This window comes from Molothrus ater, chromosome 9 (assembly GCF_012460135.2).
Source record: "Molothrus ater isolate BHLD 08-10-18 breed brown headed cowbird chromosome 9, BPBGC_Mater_1.1, whole genome shotgun sequence".
Lineage (NCBI taxonomy): Eukaryota > Metazoa > Chordata > Aves > Passeriformes > Icteridae > Molothrus > Molothrus ater.
The window spans coordinates 16,862,984-16,879,259 of NC_050486.2; the positions used below are offsets into that span (position 1 = coordinate 16,862,984).

Here is a 16,276-nt window from a genome sequence, read left to right on the forward strand (position 1 = left end):
GCCGCGCACCCCAGCCCAGGCGGCGCCTCGGTGTTTGCCGGGCAGTGCTGCGGCCGTCTGCTGCTGGGACTGAGGCGATTCGATGTGGTTTGTTAATATGACGATTTGTAATCTATATATTTTGTATTTTGGACGCATAAAAATAATTTAGTTTGCCTTGCTGCAATGTAAAACACAAGGAGCCCCGGAGTATCTTCTGCCCTGTGCGGAGCACCTGGTGCTGGTCCTTGGTGCCTCTCCGAAGTCCATTCACCCCTTCTTATGGTAAGCAGGAGGGTCCCTTCTGTCTTCCTTGTCAACCTGTACAGCCAGGAAGTTCCCTTTCTCAAAATGCCTGCTACTCACCTTGTTTTGGTCTTGGCCTTATTTTATCTTCTCCTTTTATACCAGTGGCACAAATTAGGCAGCTGAAGACTGGCACAGTTATAACCCGAGGTTTATCCTCTTGTCAGGCAGCAATGACCAAAGGGATCATTTCCGCAGTGCAGTGGGACTGGCACAGACCCGAGGCAGGAGTCCATTCTCTTCGAAGTTCAGTTAATAACTTTAATAGCTTAATTGTGTAATGAGTGGAATGACTTCAGCATGTCCACTGTACCACTAGCTGCCCTTCATAACTACAGCGATTTTGGGGGCTTTTTAAATTTGTTTGGGTTTTTTTTTTTTATTATGGGTGCAATGCAGCTATTTATGACAACATTACTTCCCCTTATGGAGAAGCCTAGGTCAGTAAATCTGGAGCCGGCATTCCCATCCTATGGGGAGTGTATTACAGTGTGGAGAACCGCCCGTCACGTGCGGCAGGAGGGAGATGTGCGGCGCAAGGTGTCAGAGGCCGCCGGTGCCGGTGTGCGCGGCACGGCCCGGCCCGGCACGGCACAGCCGAGCCTAGCCCGGCACGGCACAGCCCGGGGGCCGGCCGGGCTGGCGGAGGCCGCGGCTCTCCCGCCCAGCCAAGCGGAGCCGGGAGGCAGCGGCGGCGGCAGCGGGGGCGGCTGCGGGCACGGCGCTCCCCCGGCCGCCCCCGCGGCGGCGGCGGCCCCCGGAGGCCGGGGAGCGGCAGGAGCGGCGCCGGTGCAGGTGCGCGGGAGCCTTTAGCAGCGGGGAGAGCGGCGGGGGTGCGCCCTGGCCCAGGCTTCGCCTTTGGGCGCCGCTGTGAAGGGGCGCCCAGCCCTGAGGGGCAGCGGCTGCCGCGCTCCGGCCTGGCCGAGGGCGGCGGTGCCGGCGCGGATGGGGATGGGGACGGCTCCCGCCCCGGCCCCGGTGCCATCCGCAAGGCTGCGGCAGCCCGCGGGGCTGGGAGCCGCCGGCAGCCGCTGGCAAGGGGAGAGCGGCCGGGGGAAGGGCCCGGCCCGGCCCGGCCCGCAGTGACCGCCCCCGCCGTGACCGCCCCGGGCCGGGCTGTGGGGGGAGCACGGGGCTGCCCTGTGGGAACGGCTCCTCGAGCCCACCGTGGGGACCAGAAATGCCTTTGGGTTTGTTGGTGCTTGGTTTTTTGGTGGGTTTTTTGTTTTTTTTTTTGTTTTTTTCTAGTACTGATATTGACAGGACTGTTGCAGGGGCAGAGTAGGGCTTAATTTTAAAAAACATGCTGGATCAGCTGTCAGTAAGGTGAGTGGAAAGCACAACAGACTGTACTCTATCCTGAAGGACAATGGAAGTCTGATAAAACAGGAGCTGAACTTTTTTGGCCTCTGTATGGGCCTGTTCTTAGTGTTGCACTGCTGACTCCAAACTTTTCTTGTGTTCCTGACAGCTGGGGAAATTGAAGGTCTCGAATCATGTCTGAAACAGACTGTTGTTATTCTGTCCGCAGGGGCTGCTGGAGGAGACTGGATGTGACTGGACATTTGTAAAAATGTCTTTGACCAATCTTGATGATGATTTTTTGTTTGAGTTACATACAAAAGTATTCTTATGGGAATCAAAAATAAACTGTCTAATAAGGAACACATTTATTCACAGCCAAGGCTGTCTTCTCTGTTCTTAATGTCATCTGAAAAAAAATATTCCTGGCTAGTTCTTTAGTATTTTAAAAAGCATTTATAAAATGTTTGTGAGTCTTTATAAAGCACTTATAAAATGTTGAATTTAGTAACAGACCAAAATGTAAATATGCTGAATACTATGTAGAATAATATCTCTAAACATGTTTATAAGGTTCTCATCTAATCTTCTCATCTAATCATATTGAACTCAAATGTGAGCCTCTGGCTAATCATGATTCAATTACCTCTTGTTCTTTTTGTTTGGTTCATTATCACTGGTGGTTTGCATTGGGTCTTTTATGGCAAAAGAAAAAGACATAATCCTGCCAAATGACAAGTTAATGCTCTCAGGTGATTTATCTGAATTGCAATTTGTCATGCTCCATTACCCAGAGTAAACCATGCTAATAGTAATGTATAAGAAAACTGCTGCCTCTCTTGAAAATTCCATTTCTTCCAGGGACTGGACATAGGCTTGTAGGTGTGGGGGAAAATACTAGCTACAGCAGTAGATAATTTTTCCAGAAGAGTGAATGGTCATGAGAGGTTTTTGGTGCTCCTCTTGAGTCAGGATATCTTGCACATATGCTGTGTTGTCAAGTGAGAGAGGAAGAAGTTTTTAGGAAGTGATCCTGTAAGTCCAAATGGACAGAAATTCCACTACTAAATAAGTGTCCTGGCAGCCTAGCTGTAAATTTAAGAACTTGGCCATATTTTTCTTGGAGTTCTGCAGAGCATGTGCAATAATATGTGAAAGGTCTGAAATTCAGTGTAAAGTGTAAGTGCCTTTCACAGAAGATAAACACCTCTGGAGTCCAGGTTGTTAGTGCAGACTGATCTGCTGCTACTCTATTGATGCTTGCAGGTTTTTCAACGGACAAGGCCTACTTTTCTTTTCAGAAATGGAGAATCCTGAAGTGACTGTGAGCAGCTGCAGTGCACATGACGATGAAAACCTTTGCAGCTACAAACGACACTCATCAGTATCACAGGAGACACTTTTGGAAGACCAGCTTAGAAGGAAGTTAAAATTTTTCTTCATGAACCCGTGTGAGAAATTTTGGGCGCGGGGCAGAAAGCCTTGGAAACTTGGCATTCAGTTACTCAAAATAGTCATGGTTACAGTTCAGGTGAGTACCTATTGAAGCAGGGACTCAGTTTATGGGAAGTCAGATGAATGGAGGTGACATGCAATTCATGGTGTGGTGCAGAGAAAGGAAAAGGATAGATTGCAAAATTATCTTATTTGCATATATGTGGCTAAGATCTCAGGTGGCCTAATTTTCTCATGAAACTACGGACTGAAAAAATAGCCTTCCAGTACAGATGAAAGGAGCTATATTTAAGGGCTCAACTTGACCTTTTACTTTACTTTTTTTTCCTTTGCCATTTCCCTGCACAAAGGATGGCATCCCTATGCATCTGTTACCCCAATACCCACTTCACTGTTGTGTTTGAGGGAAGGAGAAGTTGTTTCTGTTTCAATATCACAGTGATAAGAACTGAAATTGGTGACTTTTTTCTTTTTTTGGTTTGCTTATTATTTGCATATGGCATACAAACTCTTGCATTGAAAAAAACCTCAGAAATTCTTCCTCTCACCAGGTCTTGCACCACAGATTTCATATAACACATTTATCTACTGCTCAAAACACAATTGTTTTTCTCAAAGTTCTGTGGTTAAGGCAGAAGAAAGTTTTCACAAAACCTTTCTAAGTCCTCAGATGATCCTTCAGAGTTGTCCACATAATTTCCCTTTATGGTTATGCCAGTGCTATGGCAATACACGTATAGAAAAAAATGTTTTCTTTCCGTTTGCATGAATGATGGCACTGCAGAAAAGTTCTCCTGCTGTGCATCTGGCAGCGTGTTTGTGTCCCTTACTGTTCAATTTTTAAATGTGTCATTGTTCTCTGATTGTCATCTCTCCCATTTTGCAACTAAAAGTAAAATTTGATGATGGAAGAATCCAGTAAGAAAGGAACTAATGCTGATTTCATATTTTCAGAGAAAATCTGCGTTGTGGTAATTCAGTCTGTGCAGTGTTGGTTTGCTGGTGTATGCCTGTGGGCTGAGCTTGCCTACAGAGCATTTCAGTATCTCTGTAACTGAGTTACCCTTATCAAAACCTGCATATCCAGTTTGCACCACGGCCATAAATCTGCAGACTACTGATTCAGACTTATCTCTGATGAGTTTCTTCACAATACACCTGACACCAGATTTGAAACAACAGTCAAGCAATTGTGAGCTCCCAGAAACAATACATCATGTACTTCTAGAAACTTTTTCCAGTCTGGATAGTAGCTAACAGTTTTGTGCTCACTTTTCATGAACGGTTGCAATATATATTTTTAACCAGCTTCAGGTGTTACCCTGTTACAAGCACAGCTTTGGTGAGTTATTCTCAAAGCGCTTTTCACTGAAACTTGATTGAGAGATGTTTGTTTTCCTGAGTTGTCCTCAATTTCCCTTTTGTGGACTGGAATAAGGACTTCAAAGTGGGGTTTTGTTAGGTCTGGTCCTGCCTTTTTGGCTGAGGAACAATGATATTCCCCCAGCAAAAGTCAATGGAGCCAGGCCGAACTAAAAAGCATGTGTAACAGTATATAGGGAGCTCAAACCTGAGATGGTATCATTTTCTTTGTAAAAATTCAAGTCCTTGGCCAAGATGCTGTAAACATGTTAAAGACACATTGTGAAACCCACTATTTCCTTAAAGTCAAACTTTCATTTCAGCAGCTGTGGAGTGGAGCAGCCTGCATGAAATTGCTGTGCCTAGCAGTGAGGCAAAAGGCGGGCTGTTCATAGAACAGGTTCATATGTTAATCCAGAAGCCAACTCTGTCTTTGAACAGGAAATATATGTCTTTTTCAGCTGGTGGTTTTTGGATTGAGCAACCAAATGGTGGTTGCCTTCAAAGAAGAGAACACTGTTGCATTCAAGCATCTGTTCTTGAAAGGATATATGGACAGAATGGATGATACCTATGCTGTATACACACAAACAGATGTCTATGACCAGATATTCTTTGCAATAAATCAGGTAGGAATTGTTGCTGCAATATGTACAATATGTATGATCTTTGCATGGGTACCCCTTTTTGAATTGAACTTCTGTTTCAAAAACATCAACTCAATTAGGTTTTCTGTCATTGCTAGAGCACTATAGTATAGTAACATCCTTAAAGATAATCAGTGTACTGGTTCTACACTAAAAGCACTCCTTGGATTTTAGCCAGAATCCTTTGCAAGTAACAAATTAGGCTTTCTAGTAAAGATTGTAAGGAGAAAAACTTAATAAGCAAAAAGGTATTTAGATGCAAATCCTGTACTTAGTGTTTTTGTCAAATACCTTAAGATATTTGAGGACTCAGCTGTTGTGTGGTTTAGGTTTCACAGTTCTTTAAATGATGTTTTAAATAAAAGAGATGGGTTATGACCAATCCAAACACTTCTGCTTTGCTTTGTTTCATTGTTTTGTTTTGCTTTGTTTTGTTTTTTTCTCAGAGACTAACAGTTTTGTTGCTATTTAAATTGGTTTGTTTGTTTTGGACTTTAGTACCTCCAGCTGCCCAACATCTCTGTTGGAAATCATGCTTATGAGAAGAGGGGAGCAGAAGAGACCCCCCTGGCTGTTTGTCAGCAGTTCTACAAGCGAGGAATCATCTGTCCTGGAAACGACACCTTTGATATAGACCCAGAGATCGTGACTGGTGATGAACCTGATCTATTTTATCAGTTCTTTGGGAGGATGGGACCTACATTTTTGATAAATTCTTTCAAAAACTTTACAGTATGGTATAGTCTTATCACATAATCTGTATTGAACTTACTACCAGCCAAAACTGGTAAGAAAAGTTCTGTTTAACTAACCCTCACCTCCAATGTCTAATGCCACAAAGAAGTAATTAGTAAAGTAAAGGTAATTGGCCTTTAGCACTGGTGACCATCTAATACAAGTGTTTGGGGCTAATTTTCAGGAGTGATCTCTGTGAATTCATGATGAGTAACTTGGCTGGTGTTGAAGGAAGCCAGTGTATTTGTCAGTTGGCTTCTCAGATGACTCCTCACTTCAGTGTGCTATCTTGTCTGGTGTAGCCAACAGCTCATAACAGCCTCGGGAGTGGGACAGGCAGATTACAGTTAAAGAGCCTGATAATCCATGAGATATTGTTGTGGGTGCTTATCCATTCCAGACTGCTTGTACATTGAGCCAACGACTTCACTAGACAACACCACGATGGGAAAGCACAATTTGAATTTCACTCTGGATTTCCCCAGGTGAGGAGGAAAGAGCACCTCCTGTGCTGGGGTTTTGGTGCATTGTCCCCGTGCAGGGCTAAGCTGAAGCTCTGTTGCAGGCTGGTGGCAGTGCAGCTCATGTTCAATCTGAAGGCAATCAACCTCCAGACCGTTCGTCACCACGAGCTCCCCGACTGCTACGATTTCACTCTGCGGGTATGTGGAAGCCTGCCACGTGTCCTTCTGTTCAAAACCAGAAAATTACTCACTGGTTTACTGCACATAGTCAGCACAGGCATTTTCTGAAGAGTGTTGAGTACCACTGGATCAGAGGGGCCTGGATTATTCTGTTATGGCTTAGTGTGCCCTGTAAATAACCAGCAGTTGTCACTGTGGGAGGTTAAGCTTTGAGTGCTCCTGATGTGGTCCTGAAGTATTTGCTTGGCTTACAGCCACCTGTGCTCTAATCCAGCTGAAGTATAATGGAAGTGTAAATCTCTTCTCTTTAGAGATGCTTCTGGGAGAGATTGTTTTCAGATCACAGAGGAATGAAAATGCAGTTAAAAAAAATTCACCTAGTAACTAGTTGATCAAACAATTTGTGGCAAATACATGGTTCAGGAGATTTGTCTTTCATTTTGACTCCACTTATTTGAAGATACTTGAATTAGTTTAAGCTTAGAAATGTTTTGTCACTTCTCCCCTAGGAGAATTATTCTGCATCATTATGCAGGCTTAGCAATACAGTGGGCTACATATGTAATTGTTTAACTTTATAAAGACATGCATCTTTTCTTTATTTATTGTTTTTAATACAGATTGTGTTTGATAATAAAGCACACAGTGGAAGAATTAAAATAAGTCTAGACAATGACATAGCAATCAGGGAATGTAAAGACTGGCATGTTTCTGGATCAAGTAAGTGACATAAATGTGTTCAAATTTTCATGCTGAAATTTTTTCCATTAGCACAATGTTTGTTAAACTTTTTCTTTATGGAAATGTGAGACACCATTGACATACAATCTCTAGTGTGTGTCTATATCTGATTTTTTAAGAATTTGTTGTTCTTCAACTCCTGATCTGAAAACCTGGGAATCCAGTCACACCATTACTTTCTGCAGCAGTTCTCAAGGCTTGCACCACTGATAATGTCAAACCAAACTTTGTCAATGCCTCACTGTGCATCCTTCTCTCTTTCGCTACTGAACACACTGCTCATTTCTTAAGGCAGAGTTGTGAAACGTTCTAGCACCAGGCAACAGGACACATGATAGTGGTGGAAAGTTGAAGCTGATTTACTCTTATTTCAGGACTTAGTACCAGGAAAGATAAGGAAGCATTGTTGGTAAATCTTGCTGGAGTGAAATGGCTAGAAACACTTCTTATTGTTGCTTAAATGCCATTTGTTGTGTATTTGGCTATAACTGAGGTACACAGGATAGTTAAATTTCTTATGCAGTCACTCACAAGAATGAGCCACCTTTGTTGGCAGGTATTTGGCCTGGTTAAAACATCATCTTTGTTCATTAGCAAAAATAATCTCTTTGGTAGTCCCAAGCCCCGGTGCCGAGCTGGCGGCTGCCGTGCCAGCAGTGCCCAGCGGGCGGCGCTGCCGGGCCCCGCGCTGGTGCCGCAAACACGGAGCCGCTCCCGGAGCCCCTCGCTGACCTCCTGAAATCTTTTAGCATTAAAAATCTAATCTTTCTGCTGTCTCACCTTTTTTCAGCTGTATGGTAGGTATAAAAACAAACAAACAAAAAGATTTGATGCAATGTTTAACATTAGATGATCAAGATTGTAAATTTTAGTAATGTAAGAGATGGAGAACTCGTGTCTAACTCAATAGTACAAGTTATCTGCACTGCCCTAGGACATAAAAATTGATTATCAAATACTGATGTGAGAGAGAAGATACATATAATAATATTCCTAGGATTTAAAAAAAAAAATATTTCTGAACCACTCTATGACTCCAAAGGCCATTCCAGTCCCTGTAAAATTATTAACTCTCACCCATAATCCTGCAGGGATGTAAGAAGCACTCACACTTTGGTATATTTTTGATGTGATATCCACCCTCCTAAATTTATTGAAGGGGTATCTGTTGTGCAGATGCACTTGTGTCTCTCATAAAATATGTCAGATGTACTTTTGTTGGAAAAAAGATTATAATTTTTCTTAATTTGGTTGTATAAATATAGTTAACATCAAAACTTGATTTTTACGTCAATCAACAAGAATAAAGGCACTATAAACATGCACATTTTTGTTCTTGCAGTACAGAAGAACACTCATTACATGATGATCTTCGATGCTTTTGTCATATTGACTTGTCTGACTTCATTGATCCTTTGCACACGATCAGTGATTAAAGGAATCTGGCTCCAAAGGGTGGGTACACCTCCTTCTTTGGAAAGCCTTGTCTTGTGTAAGCCTGATTAACTGTTTTCTTTCCTCCTTTCTCCTAGGAATTTGTAAGCTTTTTCCTGTATTATTACAAGAAAGAAGTATCTTTCAGTGATCAAATGGAATTTGTCAATGGATGGTACATCCTGATTATAGTTAGTGATGTCCTAACTATTGTTGGATCAACTCTAAAGATGGAGATACAAGCTAAGGTAGGAAAACTGTTTCTGTCCAGCCTAGGTTTAAATCTCTCAGAGGACTTTAGGCTGGCTGTACTTGCTTCTGAGTGGCATGACATTTTAAAACTCTATCTTCTCCAGAATTGCAACTCATGCATGTTGTTTCTACTAGCAAGATTTAAAAACTCCAAATATCACTCCATACTACAGTGCTGAATTATCTTTGCTCCCTGTGACTCTGAGGAATAAAATGTAATTCATCTCTGAAAGTTTCACCGTTGACTTCCTCCCTTCCTCACTTATATTTGCTCATTTGATGAATTTCTTCAAATTTAGGATTTAACTTTTGGAACTCTGTTTGCAAGTGTTTAACAGTCTCTCTCCTTAAATATCACTTTGCTGCTTTCCCAGCTTCTGTTTTCCAGCATGTATTTAACAGTCAGCCACAGTAGGGTCTGGGCTTTCACTTTCTAAAATAGACTTGATATGGACAAAATTCAAAACTTGTAAAACATTATTTTTTACAGAATTAGGAAAGAAAAATTATTATAATATGTTATCCTGAAGCACTCTGATATTCAGATAATACTGGTCTTCACAAAGTCTGTAGCAGACTTTGAAGTGTGACATTGCAACATAGTGAACTTTGGATACTCATGATGAGAGGATGGGTCTGAAATCCATCTGCTGACAGCTTGACTATCACAAACACCCTGTACAAATTGCCCTTCTCACCATAGGACCTATAAACTCACTGAGAGTAGAAAGAAGCTGTGAGGAAGCTGGCCAAGACAAGAGATAGCTCCATCCTACTTTGGGAAAAGCAAAAAAGAGAACAAGATTGGAATAATACCTTGCATTTGGGATTCCTGTATCTTATATTATGCATACATCTATTTATATATGCAAGATTATTTTACTAAAACTCCTCTCTACAGGTACATTTTGGTCCATTTTTGCAAGCTTTGTGGACCATAATGACAAGATCCTGTTCCATGTTACTGTATGAAAGTGGTTGAATCACAAGTTCACATTAATGTAGCCTAAATTTGTTTCTTGTTAAGTTCTAAATGAATTATGCCGATAGGAAAGATTAGCCAATATCCATTGCCAATATCTCTTATTTTTGTTTTATTCTTAGGAGAATAGAAACAGAAATGAATGAAAACTTCTTTTCAAATAAGCTGTCACGATCCATGTCAGAGTAGAGCTGCAGTTCAGGAACAGAGTGCATGCTAATTTGGATGAAAACAGGCCAGTATCTATAGATGGAAAAACCAGAAAAATAGAATTCAGATAGAATTCATTAGAAGCTAATTAGTCTTCTCCTTGATAGCTTTATATAGCTCATAGTTCCCAACTACATAACAAGATTCTTCCTGAGCAATGCTGACAAGTCATGCTAATTTTTACAAAGAGCTTTTCCTAACTAGCGGAAGAACTTTATTTGTTCTTTGTCATGTTCATACTGTCCATTGGGTTGCAGTGCAGAGATTCCTAAGATGCTCTGAGGAATCTGTCAATGCAGGTTCTAGAAGCAGTTGCTGCAAGTCTGGAAGCAGCATAAAAATGTTTGCAGTGCCACTGCAGATCTTGGTGAGCTGGGTACAGAGGAGGTGTCTCTGCTTCTGCAGCACACCTGCACTCTTGGCCTTGCAAATAAAGCTCATCTTGTTAGAATCTGTTTTACAAACAGCCATGTGTAAAGGCATGAGCAACTCATTAAATGAGTTGCACTTCAAAGTGCCCCTGCTCTTTCATAGGACCTCTCTCTAATGTATATTGCCTCAAACTAATTTCTAATTGCAGAGAGTTTGCCAAAGGAAAAGTGTTTCTAAACAAATCTTTGTAATAATGAGAGTCATTATTTAGAATCTGTCAGTTGTTACAATAATTAATTTTTCCTTTTTTTTTTTTTTTTTTTTGCTTCTTCTCTTGCTTTTTTTCAGAGTCTGACAAGTTATGATGTCTGCAGCATACTCTTAGGAATATCTACCATGCTTGTGTGGCTTGGAGTCATTCGCTACCTAGGTTTCTTTCAGAAGTATAATGTAAGGATCTCCTGGGATCTTCATATTGTTGGTATTTATTCTGTTTGTTGCTATAAGAGGACTGGTAGAAGTTTCTGGTTGAATTCTAACTGTTTGCATTGCTTTGTGCAGCTTCTCATCCTAACACTGCGAGCAGCATTACCCAATGTAATGAGGTTCTGCTGTTGTGCTGCTATGATCTACCTGGGCTATTGCTTCTGTGGATGGATTGTGCTGGGACCATACCATGTGAAGGTAATGTTCTGACGATGAGAAAAGATAGCTTGAATAACAGAATGAGAGATGACTCCTGCTGTTTTCTAGTTCTCCATGTCAAGGCTTCCCTTAATGTAAAAATAGTGCATCTTCAACATGATGCTGCTCTGTTTGAGGAGTCTGACTTCCATGACTCAATCAGACTTTCCTCAAGTTATGAAAGCTCCAAGTCAGAAGTGGAAGCTGCCGTGACTCCCAATCACATGCTGATATTTTAAGAAATAATTTCCATTTTGCAGAACACGAGTATCAGACTAAAACTTTGGAGACATTATGCTTATCCCTCTTATGAGAAAAATTTGCTTATCTGAATTGAATGTGCATGAATACAGGAGGTGCCAAACTGTTTGTTCCTCAGATGTTTTACTGTTTGCACCTTGTCATCCCCTGGGTGTAGGAAGAGATCTGAGGCAGCCAGTCATCTCAGTGTATGTTCCTCATGTTATGTACAGTCTTTGTGTCCAAATAAAGCAATGACATGTCCTTGTCTTCCCTCCTCTAGTTTCGCACTCTGAACATGGTTTCTGAATGCCTTTTTTCATTGATCAATGGAGATGACATGTTTGCCACCTTTGCACAAATGCAGCAGAAAAGTTACTTGGTTTGGTTATTCAGTAGGATCTACCTCTACTCCTTCATCAGTCTGTTCATCTATATGGTGCTGAGTCTCTTCATTGCACTCATTACAGATACATATGAAACAGTCAAGGTAGGCAGAGACTCTTCATTTGGAATAACAGAGCAAAATTGGTGCTATCAAAACTGTCATCTCCCTCAATCTTTTAACTTGCAGTGCATGACAATTTAAAGAATAAATATAATTACTACTTTTAAGGGTACAAATTGATGACAGGAGGGTTTTTAATTGCTCTCTACTTCATTTTTCTTAAAAAGTCTGTCTGTTTTTCTGCTCCAATGCAGCGAAATATCTACTAAAAAGCAGTATTTTCACATTAGGTCCTACGAATCTTCTAATTTCAGACTTGAGCAATGTCTCAAAAGTGGTCTGGGGAGAATTTGGGTTATTGTAGGTTTTAGCCTTTTTAAAGGTTTAATTAAGTATCAATTTTTAGCACTACCAGCAAGATGGCTTTCCAGAGACAGAACTGCAGAAATTTATATCACAGTGCAAAGACTCACCAAACTCTGGGAGATACAGGTTAGAGGAGGAAAGTTCTGCATCTTTCTTCTGTTGTTGTAATGGTATGTATCTGTATTAAAATTATCTATTAAGGTAGATACAAAAACAACATGCTAAAAAATGTCCCTGGTACAATGTTTATGAAAAGTACTTAAATTTTGGGGGAAGTTGTATATGTGGGAAAAACCCACACAAAAATCCCAAACTATTTCTAATGAACAGAGAACTTCAGCAAAATGTCTACAGCCAACAATTTTCTTAGAAAATGTGAGGGAACTTCCAAATTAAGAAGCACGTAATGTGAAAAATTATACAGAAAGTAAGATAATATATACAGTAACTTAGGAACCCCATAAGTGTAATGTGTAAGCATTAACATTTCCTGTAGTCACTGCAACAGGCAGGACTAAGAGAACTCCTTCAGTGTCCTCTTATCCACTTTTTAATCACACCTTGTGCAGGTAACAGGCCTGAAACCTGGGGAGAAAATCAGCTTGTCAAGGTTTTAAGACAGCATGCAGTTTAAGATACTACCACAGCACTTGGAAAACATTGCCTAACTTCCATTATGGAGGGAAAATGCTTCAGTTATTTTAAGTTGTGTTTCTTCAGGAATACTGATTGCAGGATACATGGTTTATATTTAACCTGCCTGGCAGCAAGTCTGAGTCTTCCTTGCTGAAGAGCCTTTTGGTGGGGGAGCTGAAAAATATTTGCCTCTTGATTAAAAAGATCAAAGGTGCAACTCCTTGGTATTGGGCTTTTCTGGTGGGCAGTGTTGTTGTATGCCTGATAGAACACATTTATGAGAGGGAGGAGATGGGGATATATTTTGGAGCAAGGAGATGACAGAGCCTGCTGTGAGCCAGCCCCTGTTCTGAGCGAGTGTTTTACTGGAGATAAAAGTGTGGGATGAAGCAGAGCAGGGCATCTTGCTCCTGGGTGAAGGGCATGGACACATTAATATTTCCTTTTCTGCACACACCTCTCAGTTTAACCAGACAAGAGAGCCAGGAGAAGATGGGTCAGGGTGGGGATGTAATAATCTTCCAACAGACTGTGCAGTGGGGATCAGGCATCGAGGAGAGCAGTCTCATATTCAGAATGTTTTCTGGTGGTTCATAGCAGTTTCTTGTCAATGGATGTCAAATTATTAATAGTTCAGTTGCATTTTTAAGGCTCCTTGTACAGTGAAACTATTATTTTGATGCATGTACCTGACAACTTCCTCCTCCTCTCTTGCACAGGTTGTAGTGGACATATTTAATGGATTGTGGGAGTATATCATGGAGGCTTTAAAGCAGCACACATTGCAAGAACTTGACAGTGGAGCTGGTGGAAAACCTTATTTCTGAAGACTTAATTTGCTTTTCTCAAGAAACAGTGTAAGCCTATGGAAGAAGTTTATGCTAAACTTACAGACTTTTGATTTGACACTCACTGCTAGTTCAGGGGGTTTGGAGATGGTTTTTAGTAGTTTTATTCTATTTGATTCCTTAGCTAAATTATGCTAGAATGCAAAGGGCATAAAAACCTGTTTGTGTTCAGAGACTTGGCTAGATTATAAAAGTAGAATATAAATGTAGTAACTTCAACTCTAAGTAGAACTAGTGCCAGACAACTTCAGCTTTGAACACCAACCTAGCCCTCAGCACTGCAGGCATTATCTGTCTGTGGCTGACCTGTTACTGAAGGAATAAAAGCTCAGTAGAGCCCTCAGCATTTTTTGGTTTTTTGCATTCACAGTAAAAATAAATACTATGAAATTTGGTGTAATTTGTTTCTGGAGTCATTACACTGTGTTGATACACAAACCACTCAAATATAGCTGAAAGCACAAAATAAATATTTCTTTAAACACAAGTACCACTGGATGTAAGTGGCAATCTATTCTCAGAGAGGCTGGGATGTGCCAGGCTGAACTGAAGTTTCAGGGATGAGCTGAGTGGAGAAATGTTCTCATGTATCAAGCATTGGGCAGCACCAGTTACAGTCTTCAGCTTAACAGTGTTTGGATCTTACGTTTTTAAAGGGAAAATCAGACAAAAACACTTCAATTTTTTTTTTTTAAATAGGTATTTTGAAAATCTTCCTCTGGCATACAAGTCTGTAAACCTGAAGTCTAAGCTGATTTAAAGACACAGGATATATGTTTCTGAGTCTAATCTCTCCACACTTTAGAAACTGGATGTTTCCTAGCAACCTAATAACCTGCTACTGTCAGTGGCTGGATGAAACATTAGCTCTTACCCAGTTTTGACAACTTTGTTTATATTCTTTGTTGATGGTGATACTATTTAATGGATGCCTTATTTTCTATAGTCTATTCACTCTGGGAGCAGAATAGAAAACTAAAGGGAAGCATATTTTAGAGAATTTGCATTTGTGAGCAGCATTGCTGTAGCTGTGTGTGACAATGTATAATGCTGTAGAGGACACCAAACATGTTCTGTCTGAATGCTTACACATTGTAAATGTGCTACAATAAACACTTACAGCCGCAGTAAGTATTGAGTGTGTCAGAATTCATCTTAAGAGTAAATATGTTGCCAGGTTAATATAGGAGCTTTGTTTTTTAATATGCAATTTCTGGCATGAAACGGAGAGTGGAGTGTGTGAACTTGGATTTCCTGTAGCCATGCTAGTTCCTGTGGACCCTGCTGAGGACCTGCCTCCAGCTGATGTTTAACAGCATTTCAAAATTTGCCATAGAAAAAGATAATCAAGTATTTAACCTTACACTAAAAGCACTCCTCAAATTCAGCAAAGGCAAACCTAATATAAGGTGTAGGCAGAACAGATTATTCACAGTATCTGAAAGTTTTGTGTACTGAGGTCCTTCTCTTTCAACACCTAAGACTGAAGACTTTTGAAACTTTTCAAGAAGACACAAGGCAGTCTTGCCTCAAAAAGCAAATATGTAGTGACCATGTTTTCTCTTGACACAATTAACTCCTTATGGATCTTTGACAATGCACAAAATATAATGTGCACATCACTATTGTGTACAGTAATTTATGTAAGGAACTCTGGCAAGGGTGGCAAGCACTTTAAAGATCAATGAAATGCAGAAGGCAGACCTACATGGCTTTTTCATACAGAGTTAAGAGAAAGCTAAGATTAATAATTCACTTAAAATGCAGGTATATTTTGTAAAGAGCTATGGAATATTTTGCCAATACAATTATAAGGTAAGAAATGGTCTGATTTCATTTAGAAATGAGGTAGAACATGTGCTTTGTCACTGTTAAGTTATTAAATTGGCAGCAAGTTTCAACAAAATTTGACAGAGCTCTAAAGTATCAAATTCTTACAGAGTTTTAGAATAGCAGAGAGAAAGCATGTTAATAGAAGCCTGCAGCATAAGCATAAGGCATGGAAATCTACAACAGGTGACCACAAAGCAGGAAAATACACTGTATATAGAGTCTTTCTATTACTAATACAAGTGGTGAAGTCTTCCACTGAAGATTGGTTTCTGTTGCCTGAAGTGAAGCACTGGAAATCCCTGGTAGATCTTTAAGTGATGACAGGTGCTTGTGCTACAGCTAAAAAGTCAATAAACTGAGATGCAGAAATTACTTGGAAAACCAAGGTCTATGTTTCTTCTTCTGGATTCCACAACTTTTTATTTAGCATTGCTGGGAGTTGTGTGGGTTTGGGGAGGAAAGAGTTGATAAATTACAAGTTGCCCTCAGACAGTACTGGGCAGGGGCAGACTATGAGGCCAGAGAGGAGGGCTAGCTAAAAGAATGAGAAGGATGTTTAAAGCAAGGATAGGATGGGGTGAGGGGAAAGAAAGGGACTGCTTATAAATTTAGCAGGGCAGCAATCGTGCATTTCTGGCTATGGGTGCAGGCTGTCACACTGGGAAAGAACAGTACCCCAAAAGGTTACAGGCTTGCAACTGCTCAAAATGTCCAGTTCTGACTGGGAAAATAAATGCTGCTTGTATTATATTTCTGATACTTAGATTCTGATTATTTTTAAAGAAAGAAGCAGACACTCA

General features: G+C 40.7%; 1 protein-coding gene across 7 annotated transcripts; it reads left to right on the forward strand.

The window, feature by feature from the left end:
• On the forward strand, positions 1–14,774 carry MCOLN3 (mucolipin TRP cation channel 3). Of its 7 annotated transcripts, none has more exons than XM_036387997.2 (14): positions 3–264; positions 2,854–3,118; positions 4,866–5,033; positions 5,550–5,703; positions 6,187–6,271; positions 6,352–6,448; positions 7,051–7,150; positions 8,514–8,626; positions 8,704–8,853; positions 10,770–10,871; positions 10,983–11,105; positions 11,629–11,835; positions 12,200–12,329; positions 13,515–14,774. In XM_036387997.2, the coding sequence occupies exons 2-14, from the start codon at positions 2,891–2,893 to the stop codon at positions 13,532–13,534; spliced, it is 1,677 nt and encodes a 558-aa protein (XP_036243890.1). In that variant the 5' UTR covers positions 3–264; positions 2,854–2,890; the 3' UTR covers positions 13,535–14,774. The 7 variants fall into 7 exon arrangements, with proteins under 7 accessions (XP_054371792.1, XP_054371794.1, XP_054371793.1 ...); XM_036387998.2 differs by having other exon boundaries at positions 2,889–3,118; XM_036387999.2 differs by lacking the exon at positions 3–264 and adding an exon at positions 856–1,080 and having other exon boundaries at positions 2,889–3,118.
• Positions 14,775–16,276: the final 1,502 nt, after the last annotated feature.